The sequence below is a fragment of the Callospermophilus lateralis genome, chromosome 6, assembly GCF_048772815.1.
Source record: "Callospermophilus lateralis isolate mCalLat2 chromosome 6, mCalLat2.hap1, whole genome shotgun sequence".
In the NCBI taxonomy this organism is placed as follows: domain Eukaryota; kingdom Metazoa; phylum Chordata; class Mammalia; order Rodentia; family Sciuridae; genus Callospermophilus; species Callospermophilus lateralis.
This window is the reverse complement of record NC_135310.1, coordinates 3,048,342-3,062,301: the sequence shown is the minus strand read 5'-3', so window position 1 is coordinate 3,062,301 and position 13,960 is coordinate 3,048,342. Positions and strand designations below refer to the sequence as shown.

The 13,960-nt window shown below is 52.9% G+C and overlaps 1 protein-coding gene across 2 annotated transcripts in view; it reads right to left on the bottom strand.

Moving 5' to 3' along the window:
* The window catches only part of Rps6ka2 (ribosomal protein S6 kinase A2), a 201,963-nt gene that overhangs the window by 15,319 nt on the left and 172,684 nt on the right, over positions 1–13,960 (bottom strand). For both annotated transcript variants that reach the window (XM_076858042.1, XM_076858041.1), the window contains exons 12-14: positions 13,573–13,675; positions 9,498–9,628; positions 8,273–8,398 (exon numbers count right to left, since the gene is read on the bottom strand). In XM_076858042.1, coding sequence (XP_076714157.1) covers positions 8,273–8,398; positions 9,498–9,628; positions 13,573–13,675 — 360 coding nt within the window. The remainder of the gene's footprint in view (positions 1–8,272; positions 8,399–9,497; positions 9,629–13,572; positions 13,676–13,960) is intronic.

Here is a 13,960-nt window from a genome sequence, read left to right as displayed (position 1 = left end):
CAGCCTTGGTGCTCCCCTTCCTGGCGCTTGGCCTTGTGTATTGCAGGTCCAGGTCCCATTGAGAGCCACAGGTGGAGAAAGGTCTGTACCTCCCTGGAGGCCACGGGAGCGGTGGCCTGGTCCTGGGGCCAGCTTGCCCGAAGCCAAGTCCTGGCTTCACTGTCTACACTGCTGGGGTTCTGGTGGGTACCCAGGCCTCTCGAGCCTCAGCGTTTTCACCTGTAAAGTCTGGGATAACTGTGGGCATCTCCTGGGGCTCCCATCAGGATTAAACTGACATGTATCAATGCCCAGCTGGCCAACAGAAAGCCCTTGATACAAGGGAGTCAATCTCGTGACAGTGATAAAATACAACCATCCTTATGATCTCAGGAGGGGACCAGGTGGCTGTGACCTGTCACATTTGTGCACTGAAACATCACTTTTGGCTTTTATCTCTGAATCTTCCCCTCAAGCCAAAGTCACACAGAAGGGTGATGTCAGGGGTAGAAGGCGTTTTGGTTAAAGGCCCCAGGAGAACATCAGATGTCACACACAGAGGGATCTGTAAAGGTTTTGCTGAGGGACAGGCTCCTGTAGTGTGTGGACACTACAGGGAGCTGGCAAGGGACAGCTCCTGGGGATGGCACAAAGCAGCCACTGCCCAAGGGCTGCAGGGACCAGAGAGACTGCTGGGGTGGAGAGCCCCATGTTCCCCCTTTCCTACAGTGTCACCTGTCAATGCAGAATGCCTGCAGGCCAGAGGCAAGGCCACCACACTGTGGGTGTGGCTCTTAGCCACAGGGCAGCGAGGAGGGGAAGGTGGGGAACAGAGACCCTGTCTGGAAGGGACATGCCATGTGTGGCATACCTACCCTCCCAGCTTTCCACCTCCTCTACCCTGGATCATTTCAAATCCTGCCTGGGCCATGCTGACTGCACACGCAGACCGGATCTGTTTATACCTGATGCTGTCAGAGTGTGGGGTGGTTTGTCGTCACTCTTTCTCTGTAAAGTTTTGCTGAATTTTTATTTTTATGTTTGCAGGAAGGGTAAACTACTTAAGGGGTGTGTTTGTCAGCTTTTTGTGCTGTGGCAAATTCCTGAGAAAGACAACCTCCCATGGCTCGTGACGTCGGCAGTTCCAGTGTGTGGTCAGGCTCTGGGCTGGAGTGAGGCAGCACATTGTGGTGGGCGATGTGGCAGAGCAGAGCTGCGCAGCTCGCGGTGACTGAGATGAGCAGGCAGAGACACAGAGATGCTGGGGCAGGATGAGGCATACCTCCCAGGGCACACCCTGTGGCCGACTTGCTCCACTTAGGTCCCCCTCCTGGGTTTCACTGCCTGCCTATAATCTTGTGGCTGTGACTCTCCCAATGGGCCAAACCACCATGAGGTCCGGGTCTTCCCAAGTCCCCACCTCTGTGCTGCTGTCCCGGGGATCAGGCCTTCGGGGAAGAGTCCAGATCAAACCCACAACCAGAGTGTGAAGGAAAAGCTCCATGGAGAAGGTGGGGCGAGGTGACTGCCCTGCTTCAGTGGCCGGGCAGCTGGGTGGGAACGACTGTTCAGAAGTGTCAGTGAGCACCACTGGATTTCTTCTTTGTGGGGTCACTTTCTTGAGATTTGATATTGTTGATTTTCTTCTACCAACAAGTTGTGGTGTATCGATTCTTTCTTCTGAGAATTTTATAATAATACTGTTTTATTCTCTTCATTATCACACAGCCTGGGGAGGGGTCCTAGTAGGCATGCTCAGGTGTGCCTCTCCAGGGTGTGTTCCATGTGGCTCTCTGGACAGAGGGGCCGGGTGGAGGTCTCTTGCCCTCTCCTTTCTCTCATCTGGCGGCCTCTGTGCAGAAAGGGCACCCGTGGGACGTGACTCTGCCCAGTAGGCAGTGGACCTGCAACAGGTATGTGTTACTGTGTAGCACACTGTCTCCACCCCCCTCGAAAGCACCTTCAGCTGGGGCCAGCGTGGTGGACAGCTATTCCAGGCGGATGGAGCAGGCAGTGTCACACATCATTCCTGGTGGCCCAAGAGGCAGCTGAGGAGGAGACTGTGCCACCACGGATATGCCGGTCTCACTTCCTTCCTGACGCTGCTCCTCCACCCCGTCTTTCTCTCCTCTCTCCAGAGGGACAGACCTTGAAGGCACGCAGCAGGCCACCAGGGCAGGCACTGGGCAGGCACTCTTTGACCTGCCAGAAGGTTCCGGGACATGTTAGAAGCGAGGTAGCAGAGCCTGTGACTGCTTGAGAAATCTGCAGACACTTCCTCCTGTAAAGTTGATTTAGACTAGTGACAGAAGAAGAGCCTCAGTGCTTCCCTGGTGGGAAAAAAAATTAAAATTTCCATGCCAATCAGTCCTAAAAATAAGCCCTATTCAGGCCAAGACTCTGTCTTAATTCCGTTTCTTTTTTGGTTGACAAATTACATGCACAGTATGAAAACGAGCCCAGACACGTGAGCGCTGCTTGCTGTGAATGAACAGCAAGCTCCTCTTAGGAGAGTGAGCCGGCCCTGCCCTGTGCCTGGAGGCAATGCCCACCACTGGGATCAAGAACTGGGGGTACACGCGACTCTCTCTATTCAATTCTCTTGCCCAGGCAAACAAGGACAGTGAGAACAAGACAGAGTGCTGCTGGCCGGCAGGGGCTGCCTCAAGGTCCCGTTTCCTCCAGGAGCTTGGCGAGGGAGTGGGCCGCTAATGAAGAGGTGGCTGGCACCTCTTCCCAGGAACACAGGTTTTTTTTGTTTTAAATATTTATTTTTTAGTTGTATTTGGACACAATACCTCAATTTTACTTATTTATTTTTATGTGGTGCTGAGGATCGAACCCAGGGCCTTGCATGTGCTAAATGAGTTCTCCGCTGCTGAGCCACAACCCAGCCCAGGAACACAGGTTTGAAGGTAAAACATGCCAAGAGAAAAACTAGAATAATAATATCATTTAATTTCTGATCCTTATATTCCATTTCTTGGGCTATGGCTTCTGGTTCTGTGTCCGTGCAATTCCTACGTGTGGCCCCTCATCCCTGGGTCTGACATCTGGGTGGGGCTGTGGAGGCAGGCAGTGCACGAAAACAGCCCAGGTGGGTGACAGGTACCATGAGGAAGGCCAATGTGGGCCAGTGGGAGAGCGGCAGGAACAGTCCCCTCCGTGAGGGTTTTCTGTGCCACCACGGATATGTACCAAGATGACAGAATCAGGAGCGAGGCATAGAGAAATAAAGTCCTACGATCAGGGACAGGAGGAGATGCCTGTGCTCTGAGCAGCGTGGGGACAGGAGAGGTGACCAGCTGGCAACATGGGTCCTACAGAATGCAGCCAGACTGGATACTGCCCAAGTGATGGGGACCAGGGGAGGTGGGGTTTGGGCAGAGGAAGGCTGAGACCCAACCTGTTTGACACAATTAACTTGGCTGTGGAGCCCGGACGAGGCACACAGAGCTGGTCATGGAAGCAACAGGGGTCTGTAGCTGCGCCTGGACTTCTCGGAAAAGACACCTGGTCGTCTGCAGAGCTCCACGGCTGCTGGTGACACCGATGTCTGGGAGCCTGGATGTCCAACCCCTCTAGCAGCTCTTCTTGCAGGCACAGGGCTCGTTGATTCCGCAGGGGCCTGCTGCCCACCCACATCATCATCACAACCAGCTCCATCTTTCATGACTTGGGCCTCACACAGTGGCCTGATGACCCAGCAGGACAGAATTTTGGTCTCCTTAATCCTAAGGGGAGGCGGGGAGTGCAAAGGCTGAGCAAGCACCCAGGGCAACGCGGGGAGGGCCCTGGCCGCCCATTCAACAGCAAGGCGTCCTCCAGTCTCACCCTGGGCCGGACTCTGCTCTCCAGGGATATCAGTGGCACACTCGAAGACTAAGTGACTGCACAGAGAGCACCTGGGATGACCTTGGCAGTACAGTCACAATTCTGCCTGGGGACTCAGGCTCCTGCTTCTTTGCTCCTTCTGCAATTCCTAACATGGTGGTTTGCCAAAGAGGACAGAGGCTGGGTGGGTTTGGCTGGTTAAGTTAGCTCCATGCCTAGCTAAGTCGAGAAATCTCTCAAGGAGCACCGAACGTACCACGCCTGGGAGAAGCTGCGAGTCTGTGCAGGTTTCTGTAGCAGATTAGCTCTGATCTGAACAGATGCACTTATCTAGTCCTCCTGATTTCTGCCTCTAATACATGGCTGGGAATTCTTCTGTTTGTGTAAAACAGACTGTCTAGAACATGCGCATGATTATACCAAGCCACAAAGACCTAAGAACAAAAAAATAAAAATAAAAAACTCCCTCTCTCAACTCTTACAAAGTAAGTATGGCACCTTGATGGCACACAAATACCAACCATTTTCCTTTCAAATACAACCAAATTCCTTTCTCCTTCCTTTCAACCCCGCTCAGCCACAGTGACCTTCAACACTCCACCATCCACTCCGCTGCCATCTCCTTCGGAGCTCCCTGTGCTCCGACCTGCTCGCCGCTCTGCCACGCTATCTCATGGTGCTGTACACCAGCCTCCTGGGCAGGTCCTGGAAACAAAGGCACCTGTAGTCTTACACCGAGTCCTCAGTGGTCTGTCACCACACGACGTCTCCAGCTGCAGGACGCAGGGTCACTGTGCAGCTAAGATGCAGCTGACAAGAGGAGGAGGAGGTGCTGAGGCCCGAGAGGGCTTTTCCCACCTTCCTAACCTGGCTGGCGTGCAGAGGAGCATCCATGTGCAGTCAAGCCTGAGCTGGTCTGTGAGGAGGAAGAGGTACACTGCCCTTTCCACCTGAGGCCAGACTGTCCTGTGGAGCACCTGGATGGTCTCACACTTGCCAAGTCCACAGAAAGGGACCAAGCCTGAGAATTCTGCTTTCCACTCAACCATCATTCATTGAGTCCCCGCAGTAAGCTGGGCGAGTGCCAGTGGTCTGGGTAAGTGATGGCAGTTGATGGCTCATTCGGGACCAGTTCCAGCCACCACTCACCAAAGCCCTCCACAGGGTGTGCGGCAGATAGCAGGGACTCAGCTTAAAAATGCAGCTGAAAATATATGCAAACCCAGAGATCTTGGTGACTGGGAACACTGTGGCAAACCAGTTTCAATGTAATGTAACAGTAGATTATATGGTGACAGTAACCACAGGGATGAGATAGAGAAGTGATCATGCAAAACATGATGGTATTCCAAGGACAAGAGCACTGCTACGGTCCTGCGTGGGACTTGACCTTGGCAGAGGTGACCAGTGGCCTACCTCCTCCCAGAACAACCCACACTCTGAGGCACTGCTCTGTCACAGGGAGGACTGCTCTGCACAGAGTTCCTAGTCAGATTACCATCCCCCTTCTTGAAAAGTCACTAGGAACAGCAAAGAAGGAGCAGTCCACCTGCACAAGGGCTTCCTAGAGTTCTGTCCACTGAGCTTCCTGCTGCCCCCAGGATGCTCAGGGCTGGGATTCTCAATGCGCCAGTGTCGATGCCATTGGCTGAATAATTCAGGGGGAGGGGGTGTCCTGTGTGGTGCAGGGCACTAAGCAGCATACCTAGCCCAAACATGCCAGAGCTAGTGCCATCTACTGTCCCATCTGCTGTGATGACCAAACTTTCTCCCCCACTGCCAGTGTCCCCAGGGTGGCAAAATCACCCCACAGATGATGACCTGGTCACAGTGGTCCTGTTCAGCTGCCATTGCTGCATCCTCCTTCCTGCTCATCCCCCAGGGGCTTCTGAGTTGCTTTTGTGTGAGACGAGGAGGACGCCCTGTCCGGCCTGACTGGGTTCTTTCACAACAAGCAGGTCCCTTGTCATCCATGAGCCATGAAGGATTTGGACAGCTGCATTTGTGACCCATTCCAGTGGCTACTGAGAGTGGTGAATTCAAGGGACTGAGCCTCAGGACTTTGGCTGAAGGAGGCCCAAGCCGCATGCCAGGTGTCTGCCTGCTCTGTCCCTCCATCCGTGTGATAGCAGGAAATGCACTGAAATGTGCTCCAAGCCGTTCCCTCAGGAGCAGATGCTGCTACTCATCGGCCAGTCAGCTGATGTGGAAAAAGCTAAAAATACTCCCATTACTTTCTACCTAGAGAATGTTGAAATGAGACACAACAGCCCCCTGAAATCTGCTAATGCAGTTTGGTGACGAAGAGGCACTGTTGCCACAACACGGCCAACTCTGCCATCTCTGAAGGAGGCCGAGAGCCCTGAGCTGCGCAGACTGTTGCCACTGCACAGGGCAGCTCAAGTACACTTCTGAAGTAGCTCTGCATCCTTGGGACAGTGGCCTGTGCTCATGTTGCCCAGAAGCCCAAGGCTTCTCCATGATCTTGGTCCTTCCTGCTTGGGTTGATTTAAGCATCTTGCAGACAGATTATGACCCACCGAGGCTCAGAAAGAATGTGGGAGATCCCTTCATGTCCACCAGCTGAAGTGGTCCCGGGAGTTCAGGACTTGCACAAGGGAAACAGGGAGGCCTGACTGCTGCCTCCACGGTCAGCAGGAGCCACAGTGCCTGGCTGCTCTTAGGGAGCGAGGGGGGAGGGAGGGTTGTCACAGATTCCACAGGGACGGGCTCAACATGGTCCTGGGACCCAGTCATAGCCCTTTAACAAAGCCGGCTTCAGACAGCCTGTGCATGAGAGCTGGACGTGGGAATGTTGGCGAGAACACGCCACTGCCCTAGACAATGGGGGCTTCTCTGCAGGGGCACAGAAGGCAGCTGACTGCTCGGGGCTATAGAGTGTGACAATGGGCTGTTTCTCTGTGCCTGCTGTCAAGGGCAGCTGTTCCTAGGATGGCTGAGCTCACGGGGACACAATCTGAATTTCTATTACAAATGACCCACACAGAAAATTCTGAGCCCACGTAAGCTCACCAAGCATAAGGGAAACACATTTCAAAGCACAAATGACATTCCCCTGACTACAGTGGAACCCAGGTCTCCAGGGCCAGCACGCATGTGTGCCTGGGCAGGCACCTGTCCCCGTTCTCCCACGAGCTGCCCCCATGGTCAGGTGGAGGGCAGGAAAGATGAGACTGCCAGCATCCAGACCCCAGGTGCACCGGGCCCAGTGCCTGTGCTTGGCAGGATCTCCAGGGCTGGGCGCTCTTTCTCCTGCCATGGGGTGCTTCCCAGGACTTCAATCATGCTACACTCCTCCCTGCAAACTCTCCTCCACGTGCTCAAGGCCCACCAGCTGGACTCACAGGGTAATGAACTGCTGCTCATGGTCAAAGTCTCCTATTTATGTGGGAAATCAAAGATACATTTGACAAGAAGACACAAGTTCCTGAGATGTTCTGGCTGGTGTCTTTCTCCTGGGCTAAGAAGCAAGGAGCAGGTGTCCCCAGGGAATAGGCATGCTACCCTGAGTAAGTGCCTCCAAACCTCGGCTTTCACAAGACAGCAGTGGAGCTGTGGGCAAGAGGGGGCAGTCAGGGCTGTCCAGAGTGAGGGCAGGACCGGGGTGGGCAAAGTCACTCCCATCCCAATCCTGCTGCACCCGTAGGCTGTCTCACCCACATGCTCTTTGCAGAGTTGGGCAGTATCAGGAGTGACAGAGTGGTAAGGAGCCAGGATGGTGCTGGTCATGGTGGCAAAGGCTTGGACCTTGTCCCTCAAGAGCCTTGAGGGGAAATGGTGGGCTTTAATGAGTCTTGAGATCTCACAGAGACAATTATAATCACTTTTTGCAAATAGTGGTTCTGACTTTAACAGGAAGCTTTAGCTTTAATCCACATTTTACCAAACCGAAAACTGCATTTTGGATTCTAAGATCAAATACTGAATCTAGCAACAATTACAGGGACTTCTTGTCACTATGGAGAGGGTACCTGTTGGATTACAGGCCATGCAATTGCTACTGTGCGCTCTCTTGACAGTCTGGAGTGAACCCACTAGCTCTCGGCTTGCGGGTTGTGAATATGTTGTCTGTCTCCCTTGTCTCTTGGATTGTTTTGGTGGTTGTATCTTCCTTCCTTCTCACTTCCTCTCTCTTTCCCTCTTTCCTTTCTTCCCAACTCTATTTCCTGAAATACTGAGTGCTTAAAGGAGTTGTTCTTGACCTGTATTATACATAAAGCTACTGACACTGGTCAGTTCCCACATGTTGCGTATAACTGAAAATATGATCTGCAAAACAAGTTTTTAATAGCTGACCCCACATCAAAGTGACTGGGACTCCAGCACATTGGAGCTTAAAACTGCAAGCAGGGAACACTGTCCAGGCTCCTGAGGTCCCACCAGGCCCTGCCCCTGAGCTCGCCCCGCCCCTGGAGGCTCTTCCCTGTGCCCGCCTTACCTTCACAGCGTACTCTGCGTCGGTGGCTTTATGCACACACCGCTTGCACACGGAGTAGGAGCCCACCCCAATGTCCTCCTTGATATCGTAGCCATCGGTGAAGTGGATGTTGTTCCCGTGTAACTGCTGCAGAGGCCAAGAAGGGAGGGCCATCAGCACTTCTGTGCAAAGGCACGTGCAGCCTCCTGCACCCAGAGCTGCGGGTGCAGGTGGAGAACCGGAGGGAAGAGGCCCAGGAGAAAAAGGCCTCTGCCCAGATGGGAACTACGTAGTGAAGGTTCTGGATCGAAATCCCAACTTCCCCAGTGCCTTGGCCACACTGAACACATGGACACCAGATTATTCTGTGCCCACTGACCAGACATTTCTCTTTAAGATCTGAGATAATGGGCATCCAGAAGCAAAAAGGAAGATGTGCTTGTAGATATGGGCATAGGGCTCCATCGTCTGTCCAGAGTGACAGCTGGAATCTGATGCCCGGGTCTCAGGGCACCTGCTTCTGACCTCATAGGCAGCCCCACCAGCACACTCTCATCCAAGACATACAGCCCCAACATGGTCACATCCAGTGTCCACCTCATATACACCACTGCTCTCCATAAGGGCAGAAGAGAATACTGTGGGATCCAGCCATCCACTTCCCTGATTAGTCAAATTCCTAAATAAGGTTAATTCTAATTCTTTTTTAGAATTCTGGGTTATGGTTATATTTTGGAAAATTCTTTATAAAAATGTCCTCTTTCACCGACCTCTCAGAGACATGGTACCACTCTGCCCCTGTGGGGCAGGTGACGTCCTCTGCCCTTGCAAGGACAGCTGGTCAAAGCTGCCCTGCCCACAGAAAGGCAGGAGTGGGAAAGGCCCATTTCCTGCTTGAGCTGGCAGCTCAAGATCACACTGCTTTCTGGGCTCCGCAGGGCGAGGGTGCCCAAACCTGACCTGAGGCCCCCCGGCATACACCCACTGTGGCATTGTTCTGGAAGATGTAAGTGAGACAGAAACAAAAGCAACAGCTTGGTCTCCATGGGGATCATCATGGTCACGCTCAGTAACAACGGAAATGTGGGGGACACGAGGTGCCCAACACCACCTCCCCTGAGCACTCAGCATCCAAGGTAACCAAGGTCCTCCAGCACCCCAGGCTGGCTGAGTCTGCAGGGGTTGCCAGAGCCAGGCATCAGCTGAGTGTCCTCCATGCCTGACCCCCCAGGGAGGATGGAGCTACCTGCACAATCGGGTGAACTGGAGCCTTGTGGAGGTCCTGCTGGGAGGGCTCCGGACCCAGGCTGGAGGCCACAAAACTGAATCCTCTAAACAGATGGTGAGCGTTGGCACTTGGGGGCACACCAGGAGAGTCTGTGGGTGAACAACAGCAGAGTTCAGGTTCACGAGAGCAGTGAGCTTGGGAAGAAGGGACAGTGTACATGTACGTGTGTCATCTGTGCACAGAGGTCTGAGAAGCCTGGAGCCCAGGAAGCTATTTAGTCTGGGAAGTGCCAAGGTTTGACTTTAAAATGACAACAACCATGTCTAGAATAAAAACGCCAAGGTCACAGCTGATGCACCTGCTCAACTAAGTATGCACCATGACCCTCCCCTCTGCCCACGCGGGCTGAGACAACACTGCCAACAACCCCAGGTAGGACTGTCGGGGACAGGGCGGCCAGGCCACAGGTGCCCCTGCAGGGATGCAGCCGCAGAACCAGCCCCTGTCGTAGTCCCAGCGCTCTGCTCCTGTGGGTCAGGTGACATGGCCCTTCAAGGACATCGGACAGAGTTGCTCTGGCCTCTGCAAAGCAGGAGTGTGAGAGGGCTGTTTCCTGTGTCTGCTTTTGCTAAGCTCTGCAGGATTTGTTCCAAAGCATGGCTGCTGAGGCTGGCCTCACTCCACATCCATCATTAGGAAAAAAAAAGTGGACGGTCTCAGCGATGTGGACCAGAGGGAGCCAGACCAGGTCTTAGCTCTTGACTCCTACCTCTTCACAATCGCCCCAGATAGACGGAGGCTCACGTGACTCCCAAATTAAGCGACCAGGGCTGACTTTTTGGAAATGAGCTCTCCAGGTGCTAGACTAGGGGAACTCGCCTAAAGACATGGCATGGCTGTTGAGTTTTCAGGGCTGAAGCTCTGTGCCCTGTGCAGAGCGCAGACAGCGACTCCCCCTGTAGACCAGCGGCCTCCCAAGGGCACGGGGCCCTCCAGAGGGATGGGCTCCTATCCTGTCAGTGTGCTGTGGGTTTTCTCTTTCTTTGACAGTCACAGAATTCTGACTTTGAGGTCTGCTTCTTTTCAAAGTCACCCAAGTTCCCTTGTGCTGCACTAAATCTCTACCAGAAAAAAGTGGCTCGACAAATGGATGCACCATAGGGTAAGTGACCTTCAAACCTCAGAGGCACATTAGCATTAGCTTCAAGAACCTGAACCTCCTTTTGGTCCTACTCTGGACGCGCTGGGGGTTTCTCTCCCAGTAGCCTCAGGCTTCTCTGAACTAAGGTCAGTCTAGTTTGTTCCCCATCTCATGTCAGCCGCCCAAGGTCATGTGCAGACTGGTGGGAGATGCCAGTCAATGGGAATTTGTCAGAGCTGCACAAGGGTAGGGGCTGGGCATAGATCAGGGGTCTGTTTTATAGTGAGAGAATGTGTGTGTGTGTGTGTGTGTGTGTGTGTGTGTGTGTGTGTATGTATGTGTGTGTAGTCACATTAACTTGCAGGTGCACTTTCATCACTGAAGGGGAAATCTGCATCAGGTGAGCAACCACTTCTAATCCAGTGGCATGAAGTACAGTGCTGTCCCTAAGTTGGTCACTTTTCTTTTCTGCACAGTACAGGACAGGCAGCAAAGGCTAAGAGCAGTCAGTCTGCTGAAGTTCAGGGTGGTCCTAGCATAAAGAGTTGACACTGATTGGTGTGGACAGACAGATGCTTTATATCATGTAAAGACGTTGAATCTCAGCACAGTACTTAAAGAGCAAACATACAAGCTAGATAAAAGAAATTAAAAATTATAGATACAAACAGCCTCGGGGAGTGTTTTCTGATCAGTGGCACATTTGATGGTTTTTCAGCCCTTGACTGGCATCTCCCACCAGTCAGCACATGACCATGGGCAGCTGACGTGAGATGCGGAACAAACCAGACTCACCTTAGTTCATAAGCCTGAGGCTACTGGGAGAAACACCCCAGTACGTCCAGAGTAGGACCCAAAGCTTTTCCCGAACCACGGCAGTTCTTGCACACAGCGAGCACTCAGCTTACCTGCTTAGAAAACTCCACCCTTTTACAGAAACAAGAGTGATGTTTATGCTTCTCTTAAAAATCTTCAGCATCGATTACTGCCACCTCAAGGGCAAACGGTGTGGCACGATAAATTAACTTTAAGTAGAACTGAATGGAGAATTAGAAATTGTGAGGAATAAAAAGCCAATTCTGGATAGTGCTGGAATGCACTGTGATTATGTTTTCCTTAGGTCAATATGAAAATAAAATTGAATTCTTTAGTGCATAAAGGGCTAATGAGGCTATGGCCACACTGGCCATCTGTGCTGGAGTTTAAATTCTTCAGGAGTAATGCAAAAGGCACACGCAGAGTAATTCAGAGGTCACCACATCAGCATCCTCTTACCCCGAGGCCCAAGTATGGTCTTTCCCACCCACAGGCGCCTCAGGACGCAGCACCGCCCTTCCCAGCACTGCCCCTCTGAGCACCACCCTACCGAGCAGGACTCTGCAGTCTGCGCAGACCCACAGAAGTCTTCTCCCACTCAGACTAATCACATGCCTGTCCTTCCACCTTCATGTCAACCACGCGAAGAAAACAGTGATGTGTGGGCAGAGGCAGGACGGAATCCCCAAACCCTGCTCCAACTTTCTCATCTTGGAAGCTAACTGTAATACTCTTCTGGGTTAAAAAATTCACCATGAGAAGGGCTGACCCCAACATGCAGGAGGCTCCTCCTTCTCGGCAGCCTCATCAAATTCTGCAAGAACCATAGCCAAAACGAAGGGCCACCGTCTCTCCAGCCAGTCACTGATGACAGCTTTGGGTGGCCCTGGGGACTCAGTGGAGTTGTAAGGCAGAGTAGGCCATCTGGCCATGCCTCCCTGTTGTGGTGCCCTGAGTCCACGGCCCCAGGCCCAAGAGAAGATCCTCTGAAGGCCCAGTGTCCTCTCCCTCCACACGTCTCACACCTGCTCTGAGCCTGGGCAGCGGACAGGCCAGGATTTCACTAGCAGCCTGCACTCGGAGGGAGCTAAGTGGATTCTCTATTCAGCTTTATCTACTTGTTACTTGCAGTTAATCATCTCTTTTTCATGATTACCTTTTAAACACCATAGAAATGTGGGGTTCCCAGGCAGGGACAGTACGGTGACCTCGGCAGCCCTTCATCAGCCCCCATGCCTCACTGGTCAACTAGCAGAGGGGCTGGGAGCTACTCTGCAGAGCTTCTGCCCACGGCTCCCAGGGCCACGCGTGGAGCTCCAGATCCATGCACAGAAGCCCCAACCCTCAGGTCTGCATTTGGAGAAGGGCCTCTCTGAGGCAGTTAAGGTTAATGATGTCACAAGGGTAGATCTTGACCCAAGAGGACTGGTGTCCTTAAGAGAAAGGGACACCAGAGCTCACAAGCTGTCTCTACACATGGAGGAAGGGCCGTGAGGAGACTGTGAGGTGGTCATCCACAAGCCAGGGAGAGAGGTGCTCCTGGAACTTGACAGCCAGCCTCCAGAATGGACAGTCACCAGCTGCTGTTGAAGACGTGTGCAGTGGTGTCCTAACAGTCAGAGCACACCAAGACAGTCACCACAGCTACCAAACACACACTAGGCCATCCTCCCAGAATGACAACTCCTAAAGGCAGCCAACAGACACAACACAAAACTAGATCTATGTGTGCCTTGTTATGCCAAGATGTAGCAGTGACACAACTTTTTAAACAGGCCTGTTTTTACATGAATAATTAATGTCATTCACAAACCCATAGATTTAACTGACAGCCTCCCTCTTCCCACAGAACACTCCAGCTAGATGAGAGATCTGTCCCTCCTGCCTGAGGGGTGGTCACTGGCCTGGCAACCCAGAGCAAGCAGCGGGGTCTACTGAACGGCCTGATGATCTTCAGAGTGCATGCTACCTGGAAGAGCAGAACATTGGTTCTGTCACTTAGACCTTGGCCACTAAGCCCAGGAAACAGAAAAGGATGACAGGAGGATCCTTGACACGGGAACCCCTGGCTCTTGGTTCTCTGTCCTGTGGGGTCAGAAGAGAATCCTGCACTGGAAAAACGGCCGTGGCACCCACCTGTGGGCGTCCGTGTGGTGAACTCGGGGTCGAAGTGGAAGGTGTCCTCGGGCCTGCCCACTGCCGGTTTGAAGGGTGGCTTGATCTCCTTCCGGTACAGCTTCTGCAAGGAAAGCAAGGCCGCGGCTGTGGGAGAGGCCACCTGAGAGCCCTCGCCTACACCTGGGAGCTGCTCTGCACACGCCCTGCTGGAGCCCACATAAGACGTAGATTGTCAGGGTGTCCTATCCCAGGGATCACACACAGCACGGTACACATGGAACAACTGCCTATGCATAAAAATAAATATTCAGAAGGCCAAGGCTGAGCTGTGGGGCTCGGGATTTGCTGAGTGTTCTTCATTGTGGGGTAGCAGTTTCCCAACTTCTTTTTGGCCACAGGATTTTCA